Source organism: Cupressus sempervirens, chromosome 7, assembly GCF_028749045.1.
Source record: "Cupressus sempervirens isolate cs-2001-9-10 chromosome 7, ASM2874904v1, whole genome shotgun sequence".
NCBI lineage: Eukaryota > Viridiplantae > Streptophyta > Pinopsida > Cupressales > Cupressaceae > Cupressus > Cupressus sempervirens.
Genome location: NC_143124.1, coordinates 545,187,580 through 545,215,370, shown reverse-complemented (window position 1 = coordinate 545,215,370; position 27,791 = coordinate 545,187,580). Strand labels below are relative to the sequence as shown.

The 27,791-nt window shown below is 36.1% G+C and overlaps 1 protein-coding gene across 1 annotated transcript in view; it reads right to left on the bottom strand.

Annotated features, from left to right (window-relative positions):
• The window catches only part of LOC149547925 (aminoaldehyde dehydrogenase 2, peroxisomal-like), a 231,743-nt gene that overhangs the window by 120,766 nt on the left and 83,186 nt on the right, over nt 1-27,791 (bottom strand). The window contains exons 5-7 of the mRNA XM_089791969.1: nt 622-714; nt 413-536; nt 135-200 (exon numbers count right to left, since the gene is read on the bottom strand). Of these exons, the coding sequence (XP_089648095.1) occupies nt 135-200; nt 413-536; nt 622-714 (283 nt within the window). The remainder of the gene's footprint in view (nt 1-134; nt 201-412; nt 537-621; nt 715-27,791) is intronic.

The window sequence follows — 27,791 nt, the reverse complement described above, 5'->3', positions numbered from 1 at the left end:
CAAATATAAATAATTTAGAAAAATACCGTGAAGAAAAGCCACAACTATGTGTAAATTTGTCTGTGTGGTGCTAGACAAAGAAAAAAATGAAACTTTCAAAAATAACAATCACTGCAATTGAATGTATTGTTTACCTTTATAACTTGGGCTGCTGCAGTCATGACTGATCTACCTGTCGCAGTGCTTCCAGTAAATGCAATCTGGTAGAAACAAAAATATAAAATAGTTTTGCGGAGGAAAATGAGTAAGAGTGAGGAGACATTATTGTTGCTTAAGACAGCAAATGCAACAAAAAAAGAATGGAGTCCAGGACTTGGGAGAAATCATTAAGGAGGAAACACATTTTGTGACAATGCATTCAAAACCCATCCACTTATAATAGTCGATAAAAACTGGACAAAAGATGCTAAACCTTGTCCACATCTGGATGTGCTGCCAATGGTGCACCAGCTTCACGACCCAGCCCAGTAATAATGTTTAATACCCCAGGAGGAAGCCCTACTTCCTTGCATATAGAAGCTAACTCCAAACATGTTCTGAACAAACATTAAAGTTTTTTCTTCAAAGAATTTTCCTAAACTCTAACAAATATCTTTATACCTGATAAATGAATGTACTTACACAGATGAAAGCTCTGAAGGCTTTAGTATAGCAGTGCACCCTGCTGCAAGGGCTGGAGCAACCTTCCATGTTGCCATTAAAAGAGGATAATTCCTACAATAAAATAAAATAAAATAATGAGATTTATGCCTTGAACAATATCTGATTTTAAAGTTTATGTTCATTTGTCTGAACTTTACCAAAGGGCATAAATAAATGAGAAGCACAAGCTATCAGGAGTATAAAAGGAAGGCAAATAACTAACAGACAATATTATTCAGGCTATAAAATCTAATCCTGGTGCTCTCAATGACAACAAATGTAACAAGGAAGCTTTTCACTGCAGTTTTTGTTAAGTAAAAACTGAAAATGTAGATCAAGCAAACCATATCCAAGTAATTATTTCTATATCACATTGCTTTTTGATTCTCTATTCCTCAATAGTTTTTTGGACCACATTGTTGCCTAAAAATTTTGTAAGCAACTGTAACCACAACTTAGAACATGGGAACTTTAGACAATGGTGTAGTAAGATAAATCTCTCCTCTCAGCAATAGGGGAGGTTCCCTTCTTACCGTGGATGGCTATAACAAAAACCTAACTGGAATTAACAAAAGGGTGGTTTACTGAACCAATTCCTCTTTTTTCAGGAATGATTTTATATTACCAACTACTACTTGTAATTTTAAAAAAAGGAATCTATTGCTACAGTAATACCAGTGGCTTAAGTATTGACGTAAGAACAACCTTAAGACAGCAGTTATACTTGACTTGTGTGGTTGATAGTGAGAACCCAAAGTCTCCTACAAGCAAACTTCTTGAAACAGAAGGGCGAATAGCTAACAAAGCTCAAAGTCTTTATTCAACTATCCAAATGTCAAATAATATACTAAGAAATCAAGTTCGAAGTCTTCAAATCCTAGTACTTGCTACCACTAACAAACTAGATTAACCTCATTCAAAGAAAGCTCAAAGTCTTCCAAAAACAACATCATACACTGAAATGCTTCTAAAGAGAGCAGTAACAATGATGAATGAATCAATGTAACATAGGAGACAATGATCAATTCCAAGTATCTCAACACAAAGTTTGGGAAAAATTTGCTTCTTTATTCACTTCAGAGATTTGCAACAAGAAATACAAAGCCTTATAGTCACAAGCCCAGCCTTCTCCTATAAAGCAAAACATGATTATTTACAATGAACTCTCTCCTTTATATAGGAAAAATGAAGAGGGAAAGGTGGAGGAAAAAGTGGAACAACCTCAACCACCCATACTTATCCGAATTAACTACTTTGACTTTATTCAAAGTTGCATGCCTAATGCAATTCCAACTTAATTACATGAGTTGATTGTACAAGTACATGTTATCCTATATTTACAATATAGATGCTCTTTACATGTAGTTTTCCTATTACTATTCTACTTAAAGCATATAAAAATCTGATTTGGAGTTTTCACATGGTATCAACCAGCTCTCCAAATTTCCATAGCGACTCTCATACAACTATAGCATCCGGTTCTCCAGTATGTTGCAAGACCATGGTTACCTTTCTGAGTATGCTTGCTGCCCTATATATTTCCTTGTTGCAAATCTTCATTTGATTATGTAGATTCTTCAAATGAACACTTCCAGTTTGCAAACGTGGCAAGCACACTGATGTTGAAGTCATTCACTCCAAACTGTAGATGAATGGCTTCTACAAACTCTATGAGAATTTCTTGTTGACTCTTTATACCGTTGTCCTCAGTGATGATTTCGCATGACAACTCTTCAAAAGCTTCTTTGATCTTATTTTCTTGAGTAGCTACCATGAGTACTGCGGCCTTTATCTCTTCTATGAGCTTTTTAAGAACTTGTTTCTTGTTTTCCATCACATGTGATGGAACTCTAAATTTTGGCAAAACATAAAATTCCAATATCATGCTAAGGGAGAATCTTTAGATCTTACCCACTACTTATATTCAAACAATATGCATCAAAGCATTAAAAGACATGAGCAGGGAAGTCGTCAGTGGTTCACAAAGAACTAACGAAAGAATGAATAGACAAACTATTGAGCAATTGATCTAATCTAAATAACTTCCTTTCTTAAATAAGTGATTTCCGGGTGGGAAAGGTTTTGATTTGGAAATAGTTGTTGCTGAGATTAATGTAAAGAAGCAATCCTGCAAGCTATGTTACAGAATGATGAATTACCTAGTTTTGAATAATGTTGATGATGATGGTGTTCAGAATCCCATTGACAACTTTCTTATACAGCACCAAGTCTATGGTATGTCAATACAGCACCAAGGCTAAGATTTCAAATACCATGTCAAGCACAAGAAGCTTAGCTTTAAGATAATTATAGATTATAAGAGACTCTGTTTGCATAACAGCATCAGACTTGGGATTAGAACAGTGAAATAGATCTACACATCCTATGGAAGGTAAACCAACCCCAAATCATTCTGCAGGGATCATGAACATATTAGTTGATGCGATATGCACATATTGGATGTAGTATCAATGTCCACATGTTTATTCTAAGCAATGGTTTCATATGAAAATCCCACGAACACATTACCATAAGTCAAAGAGAATTACTAAGAGTATGTTGGAGTCATTATATCTGTGGATTGATAGCTTATATTGATTATTGCTAAATGTAAGGATGTCTCATTTGACTGCCATGAATTCTGGCCGGATGGGTCAAAGCCTAAGGAAATACTACATTGCCAGAACTGTTGGAGTTCAATATAGTCATTGCAAACCAACATATAAAGTTATGTATTGATTGCAATCATATGGAGTTGTTCTGTTGGTCTGGCACTACTCAATCAAAGACAGATGGCACGCAAGAATGATGGGATATTAGAACCATGGGCAATGAGACGGAAGACTTGAATCCAGTCACAGCAATATTGAGTTCAAAATAACTCCACAAAACCCAGATGACTTGGCAGATGGAAACGTGGACAGTCTACAAAGATATATTACTACAGATGCTTACCATCATCAACAACGGCAAAGAGAAGGTTTGAGAAAATATGCGATGCAAAACTCCCAGCATTCCATACTCGGAAGAAAAGACCAGGCCAGATAAAAATAGATACTGTGTGAGAAAAATTGAAGTGATGCTAAAACACAACAAACAATATTATTGCAAAGTCTATCTCCAGCTATTTAAGCGAGAATGCCATAGCTTTATTAAGATGCAATTAAATAATATATCAAAAGGTGTGAACTATATCGGAATAATCAGAAGGTAAGATTATATTAAATGATGCGAACAGAAGTATGGGTACTATATGACGATAATATTATCGAACTTCTGAATGTCACATTTCTATTTGAAATATCTCAATACGCTTCATTCTAAAATTAAATATGATGCCGTCGGGTCTCTCTAAAAAAACTTGCAGTCAAAGTTGCCATAAAAAACCTTCAAAAGAACGATGTTAGCCGCCTATGTATTTATGATTGATACTAGCATAAGAATCTATGGAAAAATACAATGACTGGAAATATTATTTTTTTTAAATGATTTTGATCAGCAATAAAGGGTCTATGAAATAAGTTACTCACTAAATTTCAAGGGTTTTTTAAATTTGTGGATTTGTGGCTGATTCGATTCTGATTCATGGCCGATTCATGATTCGATTGGGCCTTGCCAATTATGATCCGATTCTGATTCTCGTTATCTTGATGCCTATCAAGAAATATCTTTGGAATGCATACCTCCATCTTGTGATCTTCTCAACAGAATGAGAGAACTAGGTCTCTTGTATGATCATCAGTCTCTTATCTTTTTCAAACTTATGGATAATGATCTGGTTGCCGAGGAAAATGAATGTAGGACTGAAGTAACATATGAGTCAAGTGAAGTTTCAGATTTGAATGGAGATGAAAATTTTGGACATTCTGAAGAAGAGTTTGACCATGATGATATTTGTGTGACAACATATGACAGCGAAAGTAAAACTGATGAGGAGGAATGTCTTAGCATTGAAGAATCTCAGCCTTGTTGGATCTGGAATATCAGAAACATGTTGAAAGAAATGGCCCAAATTTTTTTTCAATTCACCATGGTGAGTAAGTTGATGGATCAGTGCATTCTCAAGGGGTACTAGATGAAGGAGATGGTAATTCCCACGAATCATATAGTCAAGATGAAACAGAACTACATACGGCATATGAACAGGAGGAAGTTTTAGGATATATCACTGATGAAGATATCCGTCTTGCTGGTCAAGCAGATGATGATTCTCAAAGCAATGAATTTAGTACACTATTTGATGATATTATATGTAGTGATGATCCAGATGAAAGTTCTTATGAAGGTATGCTTGAATTCTCTATGTTCCTGAATACGTTGTTTGAAGAGGAAGTAGAAGAAGATATACCCGAGTTCTCTATGTTTTCTAAACCTTTGTTTGAAGATGATCTTATATGCAATCAAATCCATCAACATCATGATGAAGATAGCATGCCTAATGATATTTTTGAAGTTGATGAAACTCGTGATATGTATTCAGAAGGTGAGCCATGCATTAGTTCATCCTATAAGCCGGAAGTATAAAACATGTGAAGATGAGATAGAATCAGCAAGGCATGATGAGGATGATTTATTGAAGAGCAGTTCTGAAAATTGTCCCAGTATCTTATCTAATCAGAAAGAAATTCCTGAAATTCAGCTACCTTCAAAAGCTTCTTGTGAGAAGAAACATCCGGAGTGTGTAGCAGATTGTGTGCAAGCATGTATTCAAAATCTTGATCTAGATGTTTGTATAGCTGATCACATACATGGCTGTGAGGATTTTCCATTCAGCAAAAGTATGCCTCATAACTTTTTAAAGGCAAAACAAAAGTCAGATATCAAAGACTGCATTGATGAAGCAGAACTAATGAGTAGCCTCCATGGGAATGATGGCATCGCATTAAGGAGATCCAAAGTGTTACATGATCAGAACTATGTGTTTGATAGGGGAAGAATTTATGTTCATTTTTGGGGGGAACTGGGGCCACCCAAATTTCACCTTGCATCATGTTAAGCATGAATGCTCTGTCTGCTCCTCCAGAGATAGCTGGAATCTCATTATGCCCGCAAGGGGCATGTGTCCCCAATAAGACCCACTGATGGAACTCTAAATTTTGGCAAAACATAGAATCCCAAATATCATGCTAAAGGTAGAACCTTTAGATCTTACCCACTAATTATATTCAAACAATATGCATCAAAGCATTAAAAGTCATGAGCAGGGAAGTTGTAAGTGGTTCACAAAGAACTAAAGAAAGAATGAATAGACAAACTACTGAACAATTGATCTAATCTAAATAACTTCCTTGTTTAAAGAAGTGATTTCCAGGTGGAAAAGGTTTTGATTTGGAAATAGTTGTCGCTGAGATTAATGTAAGAAGCATTTCTACAAGCTATGTTACAGAATGATGAATTACCTAGTTTTGAATAATGTTGTGATGATGGTGTTCAGAATCCCATTGACAACTTTTTTATACAGCACCAAGTCTATGGTATGTCTATAATTTGAAGGCTAAGATTTCCAATACCATGTCAAGCACAAGAAGCTTAGCTTTATGATAATTATAGATTATAAGAGACTCCTGTTTGCATAACAGCATCAAACTTGGGATTAGAACAGTGAAATGGATCTACACAGCCCGTGGAAGGTAAACCAACCCCAAATCATTCTATAGAAATCTTGAACATATTAAATGATGCTATATGCACATATTGGATGTAGTAGTATCAATATCCACATGTTTATTCTAAGCAATGGTTTCAAATGAAAATCCCATGAACACTTTACCATAAGTCAAAGATAATTACTAAGAGTATGTTGGAGTCATTATATTTGTGGATTGATAGCTTATATTGATTATCGCTAAAAGCCTAAATGTAAAGATATCTCATTTGTTTGCCATGAATTCTAGTCGGATGGGTCAAAGCCTAAGGAAATACTACATTGTTAGAAGTGTCGGAGGTCAATATGGTCAATGCAAACCAACATATAAAGTCATGTATTGATTGCAATCATATGGAGTTGTTCCATTGATCTGGCACTACGCAATCAAAGGCAAATGGCACGCAAGCATGATGGGATATTAGAACCATGGGCAATAAGATGGAAGACTTGAATCCAGTCACAACATTATTCAGTTCAAAATAACTCCACGCAACCCAGGTGACTTGGTAGATGGAAACATGGACAGTCTACAAAGATATATTGCTACGGATGCTTACCACCATGGACAACGGCAAAGAGAAGGTCTGAGAAAAGATGCGATGCAAAACTCCCAGCATTCCATACTCAGAAGAAAAGACCACGCCCGATAAAAATAGATATCGTGTGAGAAAAATTAAAGTAATGGCAAAACACAATAGACAATATTATCACAAAGTCTATCTCCAACTATTTAAGCAAGAATGTCGTAGCTTTATTAAGATGTGATTAAAGATTATATCAAAAGTTGTGAACTATATTGGAATAATCAGAAGGTAAGATTATATTAAATGATGCGAACATAAGTATGGGTACTATGCAACGATAATATTATCAAACTTCTGAATGTCACAGTCCTATTTGAAATATCTCAATAAGCTTCAATCTACCATTAAATATGATGTTGTCAGGTCTCTCTAAAGAAATATGCCGTCAAAGTTGCCATCAACAACCTTCAAAAGAATGATGCTAGTCGCCTGTGTATTTATGATCGGTACTAGCATAAGAATCCATGGAAAAATACAATGATTGGAAATATTTTTAAAGACATCGTGGTAATACATAAAACCACAATGAAATAAAATTATAAGAGTTTCCGCTAATGATCAAAAGCCAAATTCCTAAATTAATTTGTGGCTAAAGTTAGTTACGAAGTGTTGCATATATTTGCAAGGACGCAGTCTTTGAAAGGAAAAGATAAATAATGAGAATCAAAATCATTTTTTAAAAAAAGAAAAAAGATAGCCGGACAAAAGCATTTGGAAGAAGAAATATTCATATTCTTTTGTATGGAGGAATACGGAGCAAAAATACGACTTTGTTATATATTCTAATATTTTATTTCAATGATTTATAAAAGCCTGTTGCTTTTTTATTATTTAAATGGCATGGAGAATTAAATTGCAGTTGTTTGGTCCTTTATAATCATTTTTTTAATTCTGTAAACAATTCATGTCAGATAAGTGGACGAGGTCATCTATGGCATTTTAAACTCTATCATCGCAAATATTGTGAAATATTTAATTGTTTTTAAATCTATGTCTAGTTTGTCTCCACGACCTTAGGAGTTAAAACACAATATGGACTTGTTTAAAATTGCATATATATATTTGATCGGTCACGTCTTGATTATTAAATTGTTTATAGTTTATGTGCATAGACCATTATAACTATGTACGTTATAATCTTCATTGTAGTTGACTCGGTTGCCCGAATAAGCTAAAGCATTGGTCTTTTTATCATTGAAGTACTGGATTTATATTTCAAGTCAGAAAAACTATAAGGGCCCGTTTGGTTGCAAGCGTAGGAATTGAGAATTAGAATAGAAAATTTGAATGAGAATGGAAAATGAAGAATAGGAATGGAAAAATGCAATCCAATCTTGTTTATCCCTTGTTTGGTTATGCAAGCTTAAATTGGAATAGGGTTAACTTACAATCGGCGCCGTTTGAAAATATTTTGAAGATGCAATCGGAGCCATTAGAAAATCGCTGAAATATTTGAAAATATTGAAAACAAAGTTCCCGCGCTCACCCCAGGTCAAAGCGGATTTGAAAATTTAATCAAATTTGAGAAAGCGAAAATGAATGCAAGAATAGCAATTCCAATTACACGTATTTTTTGGAATAGACAAAAGCTCATTTTGGGGCTAAAATGAGAATACGTATTCCTATTCCACGCACCAAACAAAGAATACAAATCATATTCTAATTTCCTATTCCTATTCCGGTTGTATTCCAGCAACCAAACGGGCCCTAACTTCCTTCTTACAAACCTCAAATCCATTGTTAAAAACCTTATACAAAACATTAATTTGAAACTATCACATAACTTCATATTAATCGAGTTCAAGGACTTTGCCAACCAAGGAACTCACCAACGCTTAAATTCACTATAGAAAAGCCTTGAACCAAGCAGTCAGCATTTGGGGTGAAGGTTTATCTGCCTAGGTGTAGCAGAGCCTATAGTGTTGGGGAATCAAGGTGATTCTCATTTGTTGTTTAGAATTGATTGCGGAATCCTATTGGAGAAGTGGTAGGCTCTTGGATTTTCAATCTGTAGTTTTGGAAACCAACAACATGCACAAAATATGGTACATTTCAACGGATGTAATGACATCATACTCACATAAGAAGTCTAAATCAACTTCCATCATGCTATTCCAAGCACCAAGATCCCCATCCAGCAACTCAAATTGATGATTGAGTGATTTCAACATGCTATCCAATTCAGCAGAGACTTCTCTTCCCTTTCTCAACTCCCAGTATACTTCTCAAATCACTTAGATTCCCTCTTTTTCAATATTGGTGCCCCATTTATCAATGGTATGTGCCTTCCACTTCTCTCTCTCTACACATATGACTGAAACAGGTTCACTTCCTATAGAAGACCTCTTCATCTCTTCGATGATTCCCAATAGACATGCATTCTCTTCTTTGAGTTTCATTTTCTTTTCCCATAGTTCATCATTCTTTCGAGAAAGAAAGTTAATTGTCTCATGTGCATCATGTTCATAACTCAATCTTGTTTGCTTACCGAGTTCAACCCTTGTGATTTTGTAATCAGCAGGTTGCATGTCTTCAGTAGATGCAGCATCAACTCTTGCAAGAAAATCTTCAATATTCATGTGAGAAATATCAATATCTCGTACTTCATCACAGTATGAGGTTACCTGTGATGAAGGGATGGAGTTATGATACTGACTTCATCTTCTTTTTGTCTTTGCCCTTTGCTGGAGTAGGTTCTATTGACATTGCAAAATAGTGCACTTGCACAACTCAACTCCACCAAAAAATGAGAAAGACAAATCCTTATCCAAATCTTGAGCAAATCTAAAAAGAATCCAAGAGATTTCTGGATTTTAGATTTGTCCAAAGCCAAGACTTAAATAGATTTCGAAATCCTAATAGCATGGTTCGAATTTGGACATGTGGATATGGTTAGAAAAATGCAATGCCCAAAAGGTGGAACAAAAGTTGACCTAGCAACTTCAAATGCAAAGACATACGAAAACGGCATCCAATGATGAAAAACAAGCTTGGAATCAATTTACTTACCTTAGATAGCTTTTTGAAGGTATTTGATGCAAAAATGCATGGGAAAGCAAGGTATCTAGGTGAAGATCAAGCCCAAGACGGATTGTTTTTGCCCAAACGCATGTATGAGAGATACATGCAAAACCTTTAAAAATCACCGCCTATCTCTTTTATGAGGAGATCATAGAGTTAAAATACTTTTTCGAGGAAAAATAACATGTGCACGTCAAACAAAAATCATCACCCATCTCTTGGTAATGAACTCACAACCTTCAAACGTTTTTTATAAGAGCACAAACATGTCATAAAAACATGTTGTCTTGGTAAAAATTGCTGCCTAGGGCATAGACGCAGTTTGGAAGAGTATTTGCATATGTTTAAAACACATGTTTCTCCTTTAAAATTGCCACTACTTAAAGAAGGAAAATGCATTTTGGAAAGGCATTTGCATGTTTTAAATATATGCATTTGCCTAAAAAATCACTGCCAAGACTTGGGGATTGACTTAAGTGAATAACGCATTTTTAAAGGCGTTTACATGACTTCTTATATATGCAAATCCTTCAAAAATCGCAACTTAGTCTAAATGTAACTTTTGAGAGCAAACGCATGTTATAAAATTTGTAAATATCCACCAAAAATCGCCACTTATGACTTAGAGTTAAAGGAAAGCATTTTATTTTTATTTTTTTTAAACATATGTATTTGGGTCCAAAATCACCACTTTGGCTTAAAATGAATAAAGAACTCATCTTAATTTTATATTTACATGTAAATGAGTTTGAAAAACCCACCTTAAATGGTGATTTAAAAACACATGCATGTAATTATTAAAAATGAACTTTGAACACAATTACATATGCAATTGAATTTAAAAAGCGCATTTTTAATGATGTTGGGACTTAGAATTTATTGAAAGTGAACTTTCATAGAGTATTTTGCATGTGGATATATGCAATATGAAATAAAAATGTCATTTATACACTTCAGTTGTCTCACGTAATTATATTTAATATTTAACTATAGTTTTAATAAAGTAACATGAAAAATAACTTTGAAATAAGTTATTTTCATAAAACATAAAAAACTGTGGTCAAATCAACTCAGAATGAGTTGAAATTTTAAAATGGACCATAAATTCCACTTTTAACTATAAAATATAACTTTATATAGTGCAATTATCAATAAAAATCCCACTTTATGAAGTTTTTTAATCGAGATATGCAGTTGACCTGAAAAACCTCACTTTTTCCCTTATAACTTGAGCTAGACAACTCCAATTTCGAACTAAGTTAGCTCGAATCAAGCAGAATTCTAAGGCCTATTCACTTAAGGCAAAAACAAGACCACAAACTATTTACAACTCAATGAAAAGACGATGAAGTTAACCAAAAATTGAGTGTTTGCAATGGGGGAAGGGAAACTCTTCCCTACAAACAATTGGGAATAATCTCGACAGAGAACTTTCAAGAAAACACATAAACAAGACTACACAAAGGAAAATTTTGAGGATAATGAATTATTTTCATGATGCCTTATAAATGCATTAATTAAAGAGAATGCAACTACGAATCCATGAGAAAAAGTTGTGTAGGGTTGCCTTAATTTTGTTATGTCAAAATTGAGGACAACACACATATAAGATTCTAAACTTGCCCTATACATGATTGACTCAAATGTAGCATTTTAAAACAATTTTTCTGCTATCTTTTATGTTCATCCTTAATTAAATGTATAGAAGGATTATATATTCCACTCCATCTTATCTGGTATTCCTTTTTTTCTCTAGAGTCTCTCCTACTGCACATTATATAAAAATCAACTTAAGCAACTAATTTAGTATGGTGGGCACATAAGAGATACCTAAATCTCAGGTAGTTCTCTATTAGTAAAAATTTATCCAAACAATAATCTATTGCTCCTTCTTGATACCTTCTTTCTATCTCTCCAGCATATAATTTCTCCCACAAGTAAATGGGATCAAGAGATTGATTTTACCCCTTGAACTATGAATTCTGAAAGTCATTAGATTTATCAAGAATGTTCCTAGAACTAGAAGTATAGTGGTAAAACGCAGATTCAAAATCACCTTTTCCCTAGATTACACTAGATCCCTGTATAAAGGTGCTAAATTTTACAAACCAGAATACCATTAACAGGTAACAGATAAAAACACAATAACACCGGAGATACCCTGGGAAAACCCTCTCATTCTAAGAAAAACCCCAGCCACACCAAAAAGTACTCCTTTATTTAAAATAATAACAATCTCAGTACAAAGCTCAACATTTGAGCCTTCACACACTAGAGAAATTACACAAAACTCTCTTTTACAAAACAGTGAATCCTCTACTATAAGAAATGCTCACATGATGAACACTGCATAAGGAAAGAACAGAACCTTACTCTAGCACTTGTCAACATAGAACTTAATACTGAAACACACATACACTGATCACCAACACAGAGATATTCAGTGTATCTCTACAGTACTTTCCAATGATAACCGATAGACTCCAAAAGTATATCTTCAACAGCTGAACAATCAGATATTCCTCCGGAAATGATAATGTTCAGTATTGAACTAAATGATCTCAGAATACTCTTCGTATAATGATAGATACTACACACTTAATAATGATCACATAAAGACAATAAGCCGCTGTATTCCCAAGTCAATGCTCACAGTACGCACAATCACAATGAACACCAAGAATGAAGCCAGTAACTTAAGATCAGATTACTCACAATATACACAACTCTGATCACCTACCAAATACAGACTCTTCACAGAGCACTATGCACGATAGATAGATAAGAATCGCCTACAGATACACACAATAATAAACAGAAATGACTCCAGAGAAGATCATCTCACAATTACACCCTGCAACCTTAGATGTCGAATATCCCTAAAGAAAATGATGTTGCATCAGCTTCAGAATTGTTATACGACTAGAATTTCATTCATTGTTCAGAAAGTTGTGCACCCCTCTTCATGCGGAAGGATGACATTTCATAGCCTCATTACCATTGAACCTGTACAGACAGCAGTTACCCAATGTGAGCCATTTCATATTCTTCATACCTTCAATGCACGATATCAAGAGAGAGGGTCCACCATATGAATGCACAGCTCAAATTTTACAATGAAGGCCATAAACATCTGGTGTATTGAAAGACTGTCTCAGCAGTCACATCATCTGGATTTCTGATGTCTTCCCCATACATGAATTGACAGCATATATATGAACCAATGGCAGTTCCACTACAAATATGACATTCCATATTCATTATGTGGTGCCACATAAATGATACGAGATATAGTTCTTAAATAACAAACAGCACAATATATGCACAACCTTTACATGAAGATTCATTTTGGGTATGCCAATATCTCCTGAAGCTACAAACTTCAACAATAGAGAAGGGTGGCTTGTAGAGAACTATGAGACAAAGAAACCTAGAAACCTAGATGTAGAACTTGACATGTATTTCACTTCCTTATCAACGTGAGAACAATGGTGTATCATCTGAAACTTAGTATATGATCTTCCCCTATGAGTGACTTGTGTTATTTTTCTCTTTTCAGACTTTTGCCCTTTCTTTATTACGAATAGCAAGGAAGACTGGTTTTAAACTTATTAATAATAATGAATAAAATAATTACTCTGGATATCCATTTATTATTACTAAGTATTCTAGATTGGTAATGTGGCTTTGAACTATTTGATCACTTATTTGTGAAATTCAATTCTTATCATGGAATCCAGTATCAGATTCCAATTGCTGTTATTTGAGAGTGTGAGGTCAGACGTCTTTGACAAACCTTAGCTGAACTGGGGACATGATTTCTGGTAGAAAGGGGCAGATTGTGTTTAGAGTTGTTATTGAAATCATAGTTCACAAACTTGATGAGTCGCGGAGTTCTCACGAGTTTTTTGGCTCAGCAAGTACTTGTGGGTTTACCTTGCCACCCAATTTTTTTTCAAACAATCACAAAGTTTTTGGTGGGTTTGGAGCATTTAACCCATGTTTTTTTCCTGTGATTTTGAGGCTTGACACATCCTGCAGCAAGTTTGAGCAAAAAAAAACATCATGGAGAGTTTCTAGACTAGGAGAAATAGGGCAAAACACACAAAACATATGCGCCATCTACAAATAGGTCACTTCCAAAGAGGAATAAATAGTCCCACTGTCCACTCTTTCTGATTTGGATCTAACCAATCTTTCATAAAATTTAAGGTAGCAGAGATTCCTAGAGGCATATCATCTGAGAAGCTTCCAGAACTAAGGAAGGGTTATTTGCATATTCAAAAGACCACCATGAAGAGCATAATTTCATGTAATAAAAGCCTAATTTATGCAATAGAGAAAATCAATCCAAATAGAAATAACATAAAATGCAAACCAAACACTTAAGTTGACGCGCCTCCATTATTTTTTCTTGTTTCGACTATAATATTCCTCTCAAGAATTTTAATTGCATAAATGCAATTCAAAGCTGTTGATAATGATGTGAGAAGATTCAGAGATTAGTGATTAGTTGAAATGAGGAGATTCATAGTAATTTATGTTAGGATTAACCACAAACAGAAATAATAATTACATGCAAATATAACCAATATCAAAAAATAATAAATCGCATAAGAAAGAACACAAGACAAGGATTTGACGTGGTTCATGTAATGTCCCCTTTTTAGCATTCATAGCATGATGTTGTCGTTAGCCTATTACCCCACGGTCCCGTAGGCTAACCAAGACATTAAAGGGGCTTAGAGGCCATTTGGCCTAGATAGTTTCAGTTGCAGGTCTTTCTGAGGGGTTTTGAGGCAACTTTGGGCATACTTACTATTTATAGTAAGTCATCTTGGGCATGGGTGGACATCCAGTGGCAGCGGTATGTCGATGGTAATTGTTTAAAATTAGCAAGAAGACTTGTTTATCATTGATAAGATTTGTTTTGCATTGATAAAGCTATTTTATAAAGTTAAATTTAAATATTTAACTTTATTAATGCATAGACTATAGTTTGTGGAAAATATTTAAATTAAAAGAGCCCCCTTTATTTTATAACACATTGGAGACATAAGTTACATAAAGGGAGTTATGTTTTATCCCACATTGAGAAAACGAAGGATGGAACTCTTGTGAGAACACTATAAAAGAAATGGAAAGAGCTTCTTTTAAGCATGGTTGGAAATATCAAAGAAATTGGAAAATTTTCTGGAGATTATGTCTCAATAGTTTGAAGGACGAAATCCCTTCAAGCTGAAAATCTTGACGCCATTGAAAGATATTGTCTTGAGATTCAACAGGGTAGCAGTTTGAAAAAAGCAAATACGAAAAAGCAGCCCGAAAAAGTGGAACCAAAAAAGCAGGCCGAAAAAACAGTCCGAAAAAAGTGAAACCGTAAAAGCAGGCCGAAAAAGCAGTCTGAAAAAGCAATTCGAAAAAGAAAATCGGAAAGAAAAAAAGGAAGAGGCAGCATTGAAGAAAATTATTACAGCCATCTACAACCAGGTTCCTTTATTAGTATTGTTTTTTTAGGGTGTTATAAGTTTCAGCTGTAAGTGTGCATTATACCAGCATTATCATTTTGTAATCCATGTAAATGCCAAAAGTCTTGGCCATATTTCATAAGCATTGTATTAGAAATTTCATTGCAAATTAAGAAGATAATAGTTGCTGGTGTCATTTAAGCAATTCAATATCATTATTTATCAGCTAGTTAGTTTGCACACCAACTGTTTGTAAAAATGTCAGTTGGCTGTAGGTGTTCATTTCTCATGCTTAGATTATATATGCACTGAATATTGTCAAATATTAGTAGCACACTCATGTTAGGTCATTGTGTAGTCCATTTGGAGTCTTCTAGCTCAAGATTCTCATTGATGCAAATTGAAAAAGAGACATTTAAAGCCAGCTGAAAAACTATATCAGTCATACGTCCCTTGCATGTGAATTGTTTGATGAAATTCCTTGAGCTTTCATCAGCATTTTTTGAGGGCAGATTTGAGGAGGGCCATTACAGTGGTATCAGAGCTTGCTTTCAAAGTGTTTGACGAAATGTCAAACAACTGAAGTATAAAGATTTTTGGTGTTTAAAAAAGTTATAACCTATTGGAGTTATTACAGTGGTATCAGAGCTTGCTTTCAAAGTGTTTGACGAAATGTCAAACAACTGAAGTATAAAGATTTTTGGTGTTTGAAGAAGTTATAACCTATTGGGGTTATTACAGTAGTATCAGAGCTATAAGTCCTGCCATCCTGTGGAGGTCTTATAAGAAATTTGGAACAGCCAAATAGAGGGAAAAATGTTTGACAAAATGAATGCCGGTCCAGATCAGGGAAAGGAAAGATTATTACAGTTATTAGACACCTTAGCACAGGGACAGTGATTAGTAGAGCAAAGAGCACAGGAACAAAGTCAGAGATTTGAGCTTATGATGCAGATGATGGCTTGTCAAATAGGGTTGAATGCTAATGTGGGTGGAGGAAATAATCAGAATGGTAATAATCAGGATGGGGCACATAATGGAGGCGAACAAGTTGGGAACAATTTCGGTCATGCACCCCAGCAAACTACGACAGTGAGTTCGAGGTCCATGATTTCCACATTTCCTCCTAGAGCTCCAGAGCAGCCTGTACCAGAGACCCAGATCACTAATATACAGGACTAGCTGAGGAGAGATTGGGAAGCCGGAGGTCCAAATTTTATTGCTGCAATTACCTTTAGGGAGAATATAGATGTGCGGATGAAGCATATGCCATGTGGACATGACAGGAACCAGAGCTATGAGCTACGAATGAAAGTAGGGAAACTTCAGTTACCATATTATGATGGCTCGGGGAAGTCTACAGCAAGAGCTTGGGTTCAAAAGCTTGACACATACTTACAATTGAACCTTATGCCTGAGGAAGAAGCTATTAAGTATGCAGCAATTCACCTGGATGGGTTAGCACACAAGTGGTGGCATCATGGTATGCTCACTATGGGTCATGCACACATTACCTCATATGTGGAGTTTACGGAGAGACTGATTGAACGCTTTGATAGGCCTAAGGATCATACTTTCCCTATGACAGGCGGAAACTTGTATGAGGAGTTAAACAAACATGCAGATTCGATACAGGGAGACTTCAGCACATCTTCAGGTAATGGTTTATCTGCATCATCTTCACAGGTAGAAGGGGTTTCAGATGTTGTGCAGGTTGAGCCAGTTGCATCAGAAGGTGATATCATAGGCACACCGGATTGCATGATTGACACAGATAGTGATTCCAATATAGTTGGGCTGGATGAAGTTACAGCAGTTGAGGATACTGTCATGTTTTAGGATAATACAGTTGATCAGAAAGTGAGCATTCAGGACTTTGCAGAAAATGAGTATCAAGCACAGTTGGATGCTTCTTCACATGAGATAGAGGCTAGTAGCTCTTCACTTGGTTTGGCAAGCCAGCTGAAGACAAGGGACAAGGATATTGTCACGGCTTTATCTCATCATGACAGGATACATGGATTGATTGAGAATCACATTTGGATGATTCAACTACAGGAGAGACAGAAAGGAGTCACAACAGGTTCTTCTTGTGATGACTTACAACAGATCAAGGAAGATGCAGTGAAGAAGGAGGAGGAGGTTGACCGGCTTTTTCATGAGCTGGAGGATACTCGAAATTCCTTGGTGTGTACTCGGTTGGCTCTCCAGGATTCTGAGAGACACGTGGACGAGCTTTGTCTTGAGGTGAGTTCAGTTCGGAAGTTAGCGCGTATAGCAGGGACTCAGTTTTCTTTTACAATCGAGTCACATGATGATGATATGAGTATGTCTAGCATTCACACTCTGGATTCAAAGATTGTAGACAGGTGCGTGAAGTCAGTTGGTATTGTTCACATTACTCAGGTGAGAAGTTTACTTGAATTGCCAGCTGGTTTCCGTTCATGGATTAGATGTTGGGATCCTTATCTTAGTACTTGGGATCGTTTTGACCAGAGATATCTATCATTCCTTGGTAGTAGTATCTATTGCACCATCATGGACTTGATTAGTAGTTTGCCAGGTGTAGTTCTCATCCATGCCAGCAACTTGTTTGATGCTGGAATTAGTTTTTACACACCTGTGTTGGGCATTGTTCATATATCCAGTCGACCATTCTTGTTGGAATGGGTTGATGATCTCTCAGATATGACAGAGTTTACAGAAGAGTCCCAAGATCCGAGTATTACAAATGATAGCTATTTCGAGGTTACTCCTTTGGACAGTGTACCAGGGATAGAGTATAGGAGTTCGACTAGTCGGCACGATCATGTGTCTAGTCAGCTGAGAGTTGGCGAGCGAGACATTTCTATCGCTTGCAAGCATTTCGATGCTACTCGTTAATTGTTAGCAGTTTATGGATGGGGTTCTCCTACTAGTGATGAGCAGGGAGGCAATTATCTTTCCTTGACAGAGATCCACTCTTTATGGGAGGCTATCTGGATTCTGAGACAAAATTATATGCAGTTGGTAGCCGACAGATATTATCTTATGGAGTGGGGGAGTACAGCATACGATGCATTATTGGCCAAGGAAGATGAGGTGAGTGAGCTTACTCAGCAATTCGAGGTGACTTCTGAGATTCTTGAGAGTACACAGTTGGCTTTCGAGGAGTCACAGTTTCATTTGGCTAAGGTGACCATGGAGTTAGAGCAACTTCAGTCTTTACCAGATTCTGTACAATCACAGACCGTGGTGTCTGGTGATCTGTGGATGTCCATGGTCGAGGTTGATAGAGGTAGTGGAGATGAGGATATATTTGTCCACGACACTACTATTGGCATATTTGGTCGATTTCCACTGGAGGCAGGTTCAACTGAGTTGGGCGCTGCAGCTGAGCATTGTGATATGTTTGACTTGGAGGGCACAGAGACTAGTTATGTTGTTGTTGATTCTGCACTCTTAGCTATATCATCCTCTGACTTAGCTGATGATCAATCACAGTTGGTCATATCACGTCTACAGGATGAGTCTTTGACTAAGATTGGTTCTTTTTACCGTCATTATAGTAAAGGATATGTTCATCGGTTTGCTTTTGATCCATGTGTTGAGGAGTTGATGGCAGACAGGTTTGGACTGGGCTCTCATTTTTGCTATCTACCGTGTAATGACTATTCACCATCAGCAGTGCATGGGTGTTATGGTTATGAGACAGTGGCCAGTAATCTGCAGAGTTGTGTTAACTGCAGCAGATGTACAATGTGTGGATTCTCTGTATTTGGTGCAGTTTCATGTGGGAGTGGTCACTATTGTAGCAGAGTTGGAGTGTGCATTCCACATAACACAGTGGGTTGTGTGGATGGTGTTTATTATGTTGACAGTTGGGGTGATCTACTCTACTTGGGGTCTAATATTTTGAGAGTTTGTTCCTCGTGGGTTCCTGACTATGGCAGTAGTGGATTTGGAGTTCAGTTGCACCGTGATTCACGATTCATTTATGGATTCCTCTTGGTTAATTTTCACAGGTTGTTGCAGGAGCCTATGTTGACTGACAGCAGTATAGTTCATGACTATATTTGGGATCCAGGTGGATTGATTGGGTTGTTGTTCGGCCATTGCTTGGGGACAAGCAATTTTGAGAAGGGCGGATTGTAATGTCCCCTTTTTAGCATTCATAGCATGATGTTGTCGTTAGCCTATTACCCCACGGTCCCGTAGGCTAACCAAGACATTAAAGGGGCTTAGAGGCCATTTGGCCTAGATAATTTCAGTTGCAGGTCTTTTTGACGGGTTTTGAGGCAACTTTGGGCATACTTACTATTTATAGTAAGTCATCTTGGGCATGGGTGGACATCCAGTGGCAACGGTATGTCGATGGTAATTGTTTAAAATCGGCAAGAAGACTTGTTTATCATTGATAAGATTTGTTTTGCATTGATAAAGCTATTTTATAAAGTTAAATTTAAATATTTAACTTTATTAATGCATAGACTATAGTTTGTGGAAAATATTTAAATTAAAAGAGCCCCCTTTATTTTATAACACATTGGAGACATAAGTTACATAAAGGGAGTTATGTTTTATCCCACATTGAGAAAACGAAGGATGGAGCTCTTGTGAGAACACTATAAAAGAAATGGAAAGAGCTTCTTTTAAGCATGGTTGGAAATATCAAAGAAATTGGAAAATTTTCTGGAGATTATGTCTCAATAGTTTGAAGGACGAAATCCCTTCAAGCTGAAAATCTTGACGCCATTGAAAGATATGGTCTTGAGATTCAACAAGGTAGCAGTCTAAAAAGAGCAGATACGAAAAAGCAGCCTGAAAAAGCGAAACCGAAAAAGCGGGCCGAAAAAGCAGTTCGAAAAAGCGGAACCAAAAAAGCAGTCCGAAAAAAGCAATTCGAAAAAGAAAATCGAAAAAGCAAAACAGAAGGGGGCAGCATTGAAGAAAATTATTACAGCCATCTACAACCAAGTTCCTTTATTAGTATTGTTTTTTTACGGTGTTATAAGTTTCAGCTGTAAGTGTGCATTATACCAGCATTATCATTTTGTAATCCATGTAAATGCCAAAAGTCTTGGCCATATTTCATGAGCATTGTATTAGAAATTTCATTGCAAATTAAGAAGATAATAGTTGCTGGTGTCATTTAAGCAATTCAATATCCTTATTTATCAGCTAGTTAGTTTGCACACCAACTGTTTGTAAAAATGCCAGTTGGCTGTAAGTGTTCATTTCTCATGCTTAAATCATATATATGCACTGAATATTGTCAAAAATTAGTAGCACATTCATGTTAGGCCATTGTGTAGTCCATTTGGAGTCTTCTAGCTCAAGATTCTCATTGATGCAAATTGAAAAAGAGTCATTTAAAGCCAGCTGAAAAACTATATCAGTCATACGTCCCTTGCATGTGAATTGTTTGATGAAATTCCTTGAGCTTTCATCAGCATTTTTTGAGGGCAGATTTGAGGAGGGCCATTACAGTGGTATCAGAGCTTGCTTTCAAAGTGTTTGACGAAATGTCAAACAACTGAAGTATAAAGATTTTTGGTGTTTGAAGAAGTTATAACCTATTGGGGTTATTACAGTGGTATCAGAGCTTGCTTTCAAAGTGTTTGACGAAATATCAAACAACTGAAGTATAAAGATTTTTGGTGTTTGAAGAAGTTATAACCTATTGGGGTTATTACAATTCACCCAATCCCTTGACTACGTCCACCAACAGCAAGTCCAATATTATTATTATCCAGTAATTACAATCTGCAATCCCTTACAGCTCAATACTACCGCAAGAAGCTACAATATCATCATACATTATGAAATCCCTAACCCTAAGCCATTTTAAACAAGCTTTTTGCTGCTTACAAAATTAGGGCTAAAATAAGTCGTCCAATAGAAAAAAACAGCCGACGCCTTTTACAATAGTCAATTCAAATTTGGCTTCAGGGGCTTTTCCCTCGAAAACCCCCGCAGCGTTGCCCCTTGACTCCACCCTGTACTACGATAGGGAGCGCACCCAGGGCGCTGCCCCTTGACCCTGTAATAATAATTTGGGGGGAAACTGTGCTGAATGAAGTGAAAGAAATTAACCTCTGAGTCTAATTAGGCTCCACATCACAATAATCTCCCACTTGGAGACTAATCAGATTCCGCACCAATAACCTCCCACTTGGAGACTAATCATAGCACTGTTGAACTTGTAGCTCCTACTGGAATATCAAACCACCTTGGACTTTGTTGTTCTTTTATTCTATTCAGTCTACAAGACCAACTGAAGCTGAAGAGGAGTTCAGTTTCTCCCTTGTTACTGCCTTCATAAACATATCTACTAGATTATCACACGTATGCATCTTCTCTAGCTTTAACTGTCCATCATCCAAACTTGACCAAATGAAATGGTACTGCAACTGTATGTGCTTTGTCTTTGAATGTAGAGCAGAAATCTTTGCAAGATGAATGACACTCTAGCTATCTCTATACAAATAATTATCCCTTTTGCGGGTATCCCAATTATTCCATGAAGAACTGGAGCCATATCATCTCCTTGGTTGCCTCTATAGCAGCAACATACTCTGCCTCTGTAGTGAATAAAGCATTAACGTTTTGCAACCGAGAAATCCAACTCCCACCAATAGTAAATACATAACCTCTAGTACTATGCCTAGTATTAATATCCCCTACCAAATATGAGTCAACATAGCCCTGTAAATCAATAGTAGAGCCCCCAAAATGTAAACACTTACTGGATATTCCTCTGAAATATTTGACAATCCATTTAACTGCATTTTAATGCTCAATCCCTGGATGACTCATATACCTACTAACAACTCCCATTGCATGTGCAATATCTGGCCTCGTACATACCATAGCATACATTAAACTTCCTACAGCTGAAGCATAAGCTACCTTGAACATCTTAGCCTCCTCTTCTGGTGTCTTTGGACACATCTCCTTAGTCAATTTTCAATGACCAGGTAAAGGTGTGTTGATAGCTTTAACATTCTCCATAGAAAAACGTTGCAACACCTTCTCAATATAATCAGCTTGAGATAATGTCAATTTTCTATACTTCCTATCTCTGCAAATTTTCATACCAACGATTTTCTTTATTGCCCTCAAATCTTTCATAGCAAATGAATGTGCTAAGTGTTCTTTTAAGCCCTTCATGTGATCCATATTAGACCTAGGTACAAGCATATCATCGACATATAAACATAAAATAATGTAGCTGTCATCATCTAACCTCTTAAAATAAATACAATGGTCAAAATGACACCGAGTCTAACCATGCTCATTCATAAAACTATCAAATTTAAGATACCATTGCCAAGGTGCTTGCTTTAAGCCATATAAACTTTTCTTCAATTTGCACACTAAGTTCTCCTTACCTTTGACCTCAAATCCCTGTGGTTGTACCATATATTTATCTCTTCATCCAAATCACCATGAAGAAATGTTGTTTTAACATCAAGCTGCTCCAAATGCAAATCTTTAGTAGCCACAATACTTAAAGCAGTACGAATAGAAGTCATTTGAACAATAAGAGAAAATATCTCATCAAAATCATTGCCCTTTTTCGATGCAAATCCTTTTACAACTAACCTGGCTTTAAATTTTTTTTACCTCCATCCTCTTCTTTCAACCTATAACCCATTTATTTTGTAAAGCCCTTTTACGTGCAGGCAACTTTCATAAATCCCAAATCTGATTTTTCAACAAGGATTCCATTTCTTTCATCATTGCAAACTCCCACTGAATCTTTGTATCCACCTGCACAACTTCGTCATAACATTCAAGTTCACCAGCATCTATTAATAAAATATAACACAACGAGGGAGAAAATCTTTCTAGAGATCTACCTAGCCTTGTTGACCATCTAACATTCGCTAGGGTGTGTGGTATTTGTTGTTGCGGTTGTTGCGGAGCATGAAGGACTGTTGGAACATCATCTTTTGGAGTATCATCCAGCACTACATCATCAAAGCCTATAACCAAACTCATCAATATCATATTTAACAAATACACATTTTTTTGACTTAGCTCCCAGCTTGGTTCTAATTTCAGAATCTATATGTGCAAATGCTTCACAACCAAAGGTTCTGAGAAAAGAATAACTCACCTTCTTACCAATTTGTGCTTCCTCTAGAATACCACAGCCCAAAGGAGTAGAGAGACCTCTATTGATCAAATATTCAGCAGTATTGACAGCCTCAACCCACATGTTTAAGGGCAACCTAGCATGCAACCTCATACTTCTTGCACGCTCCATTATTGTCATGTTCATGCGTTTAGCCACTCCATTTTCATATGGAGTCCTTGGAACAGTTTTTTGTCTATGAGTACCATTAGAGGAATAGTAATATTCAAATTTTTTGCTGCAATACTCACCACCATTATCAAATCTGAGACATTTTAGCTTTTTACTAGTGTCATTCTCAACCAAGCATTTCCATTTCTTAAAAGGTTGAAATACATCAAATTTATGTCTAAGGAAATAAACCCATACTTCTCTAGTTGCATTATCAATAAATGTATCATAATAATGAGAGTCACCAAGGGAAGATACCTGAGCTAGTCCCCATCCTCTGTATGCACAAGCTCTAATTTCTCATCTTTCTTTTCCTTCCCACTCTTCACGAATCTAACTCTCTTTTGTTTTCCATACACACAACTTTCACAGAAATCCATATTGACACATTTCAAACATGGTAAAACTTTCTTTTAATGAAGTAATTTCATACTTTTCTCACTCATGTGCCCAAGTCTATAGTGCCATAACGTTGTATTGAAATCTATAGCAATTGTTTTTTCTCACTGCTCAACTACGTACATTTATTTTTCTATGAAACAATTAAAATAGGAATAATATGACCTATACAAAGATATAAGGTGCCTACTTTCACACCTTTCGCTACTACAAGGGAACCTTCTGAAACCTTTCAATTTTTATCATTAAAAGTAACTGTACAACCCTCGACACCCAATTGCCCTGCTAAAATTAAATTCCTACTTAGCCTTGGAACATGTCTTACCTCTTGTAGTAGCCAATGATTACCATTCTGCAACTTAATCTTAATTTTGCCCTTTCCAACAATCTGACAAAGTTCATTATCCCCCAAATAAACAAGCCAAAAATCCCTTTGGACGTGATTAAGAAAATAACCTCCACACAGTTGCCCTGCTAAAATTAAATTCCTACTTAGCCTTGGAACATGTCTTACCTCTTGTAGTAGCCAATGATTACCATTCTGCAACTTAATCTTAATTTTGCCCTTTCCAACAATCTGACAGAGTTCATTATCCCCCAAATAAACAAGCCAAAAATCCCTTTGGACATGATCAAGAAAATAACCTCTGGGGAGTAGCATAAAATGAAGCCCCTAAATCTAAAACCCATGAATCATCAATACTTTCTAAGAAAAAAATTAAAGCATCCTCTTCGGATTTATTACTTACCACATTTGCCTCTTGTCCATCTCCATTGTTTTTTCGAGTCCAGCAATCTTTCTTCTTATGTCCTGATTTTCCATAGTACTAGCAATCTCTTGGTCCTCTGGATTGGGACCTCTTTCCCTTTGATTTTCCTCTTGATTTCCCACGATTTTCAAAATTGTTTCCTCTTTCAGTCGTTTTGCCTCTTCTTTCTGCATTCAAAACACTTCCTGATGTAGATCCACCTGAGCTTTTCTTACAAGTTTCCTCAATCAGAATAACACCAATTAAATCATCAAATTTTAGGGTATTAGATCCAAAAATAGAATTACTCACAACCATTACCAAGTCATTCCAGCTTTCAGGCAAAGAACACAAAATCAAGAGAGCCCTAATTTCTTCATCAAAATTGACATTTACAGAAAATAACTAACTAGTAACCTTAATAAACTCATTTAAATGATCTGCAACAGATCCACCTTCTGTCATCTTCATCTTAAATAAACACTTCATAAGAAATACCTTGTTTGAAGCGGAGGGTTTTTCATACAATTTCGCTAGGGTTTGCATCAACTCTTCTGTCATCTTAGCTTTTGTAATATTAAATGCCACCAATTACGCTAGGCATAAATGAATACTTCCAAGTGCCTTTCGATCCAGAATTTCACAATCCTCAGTCATAGCGGTCGGTTTCTTGGTCTTTACTTGTAATGGCTACCATAAATCCTTTTGATAAAGATGGTCCTCCATTTGCATCTTCCATAACTGAAAGTTTTGCCCATTAAACTTATCAACCTTCAATTTACCCTCATCTTCCATTGCTCCCACTCAACCGTGAGACCTTCCTACAAAGGATAGCTAAAAAAAACGCCTCGCTCTAATGCCACTTGTTAGGATTAACCACGGACAGAAATAACTATTATATGCAAATATAACCAATATCAGAAAATAATAAATCGTACAAAAGAAAACACAAGATACAAGGATTTAACATGGTCCATCCAATTCTTGGGCTACATCCACAAATAGCAAGTCCAACATTATTATTATCCAGTGATTACAATCCACAATCCCTTACAACTCAATATTACCGCAAGAAGCTACAATATCATCATACATTATGAAATCCCTAACCCTAAGCCATTTTATACAAGTTTTTTGCCGCTTACAAAATTAGGGCTAGAATAAGTCTAATACAAAAATAATAGCCGACACCTTTTAAAATAGTTAATTCAATATTGGCTTCAAAGGCACTACCCCGAAAACCCCTTTGAGGGCGTTACCCCTCGACCCTACCCTGTATTGCGACATGGAGTACACCTGGGTTGTTGCCCCTTGACCCCGTCTTGGGGCATTGCCCCCAAACCCCCACAATAATAATCGAGGGGGAAACTGCGCCGAATAAAGTAAAAGAAATTAACCTCTGAGTCTGATTAGGCTCCACATCACAACAAGTTTTAGGCCAATTCAAGTTGGTTGGATGGCTAAAATCAATTATAGAGTTAACCAGAAAAGAAAATTAATAAGTGGAAATGTTGAGGGAAAAGGGAATGGAAAGAAAAATGGACTAAAGGGATCAAGGAAATAAGAATGAAATAGAGTTAAGCAGAGAGAATTAATAAATCAAATTTATTGGGTTGGAAGCCTGGCTAGATTGGCAAGAGCTTCTTGTTAAGAAGCATGAGATCACAAAGTCCAGTGTCCCCCCAACTCACGTGGTACCAAAAGATGTGTCATGCCAAAGTCATTGGTCATGTTAAAAATTTACCCAACACTATAGTTTATGAAGGGTGTGCTTTACCCAGTTCCTACAATCTTAAAAAAATTATTAATTCCTCCACACATTAGTAATTTGCAACTAAACAAATTTGAATTTATTTGATTAACAATTGGATGAAAATAGTTAAATAAATAATAATATTTATTTGTCCCTAGAGGAAAATTTATTACAACAGATTAAATAACTACAAAAATTATTTAATGTAGTGTCTCTCTCATTTGCATTCTATATGCTATCCTAATGGATGTGACATTGAGATTCTTACTTTTTGAGTGATCATGTTGAGACCCATGAGTGTCTATCTTGGCGTGGTTTGATGTATGTTGTTACTTCAATACACTGGTTATGTTTGTATTTGACTTATGAGCTTCACTAAGGTATGTACCAATGGTTACCTAGATTTATGGGGTGGTATCACAATGTTATTGTGTGAGTACCCTTGAGAGATTAAGAGTGGCTGCACACATTTTACTACTACACCTTATTCTAGTTACTACAGTAGCGTTGACTTAGATTATGTTGCTAGTAGTGTTTTGATCATATCTGTATGATGATGCCTTTGTTATCTAGTGTATTTTGCATCTAACATTACGGATGTGGATTTGCGATGATTTATGGGCATTTATGATATATTGTGCCATATATGATATTGAGTGATTAAGTTATCTACTTCCATTGATATATATGCTTGGAATAATTGGGAAACGGTTTATTTAAATTCGGGTTTGGATAATGGGTTATATCCATCTAAAGGATGGTCATTTGGATTCATTATTGTTGTGGATATATGCTCTTGAATGACTGTAAATGATTATTCAGATATTTGAATTTAAATTCAATATCATATGATTATATGTTGTGAATAATGTACTACACCACTGCTCTACATTGTTGCTTGTTGGTGCTAGTGCAAAGTGGGGACAGAGCCGCAGTCGCTCGAGAAATCTACACGGTGTCTTGTTCTCCTTCAACATGACTGTTTTTTGTGCTTCAGCTAGCTATATATTGAGCATTTGCACGTGACGTTTTCTTATTTATTGAACAAGTACCACGTACATTAATCCTAAGCTACAAGAGTTGAATGTGTGCATATATCCCCGACAGTGGACACCAAGAGATAGTAACCTTGACCTTTCATGCTGAGCCAATGTATCTATATAGTATTTGTATTGTTATGGACACCAAGAGATAGTATTTGTATTATTATGCTTATTATTAACCCTCTAGAAAAT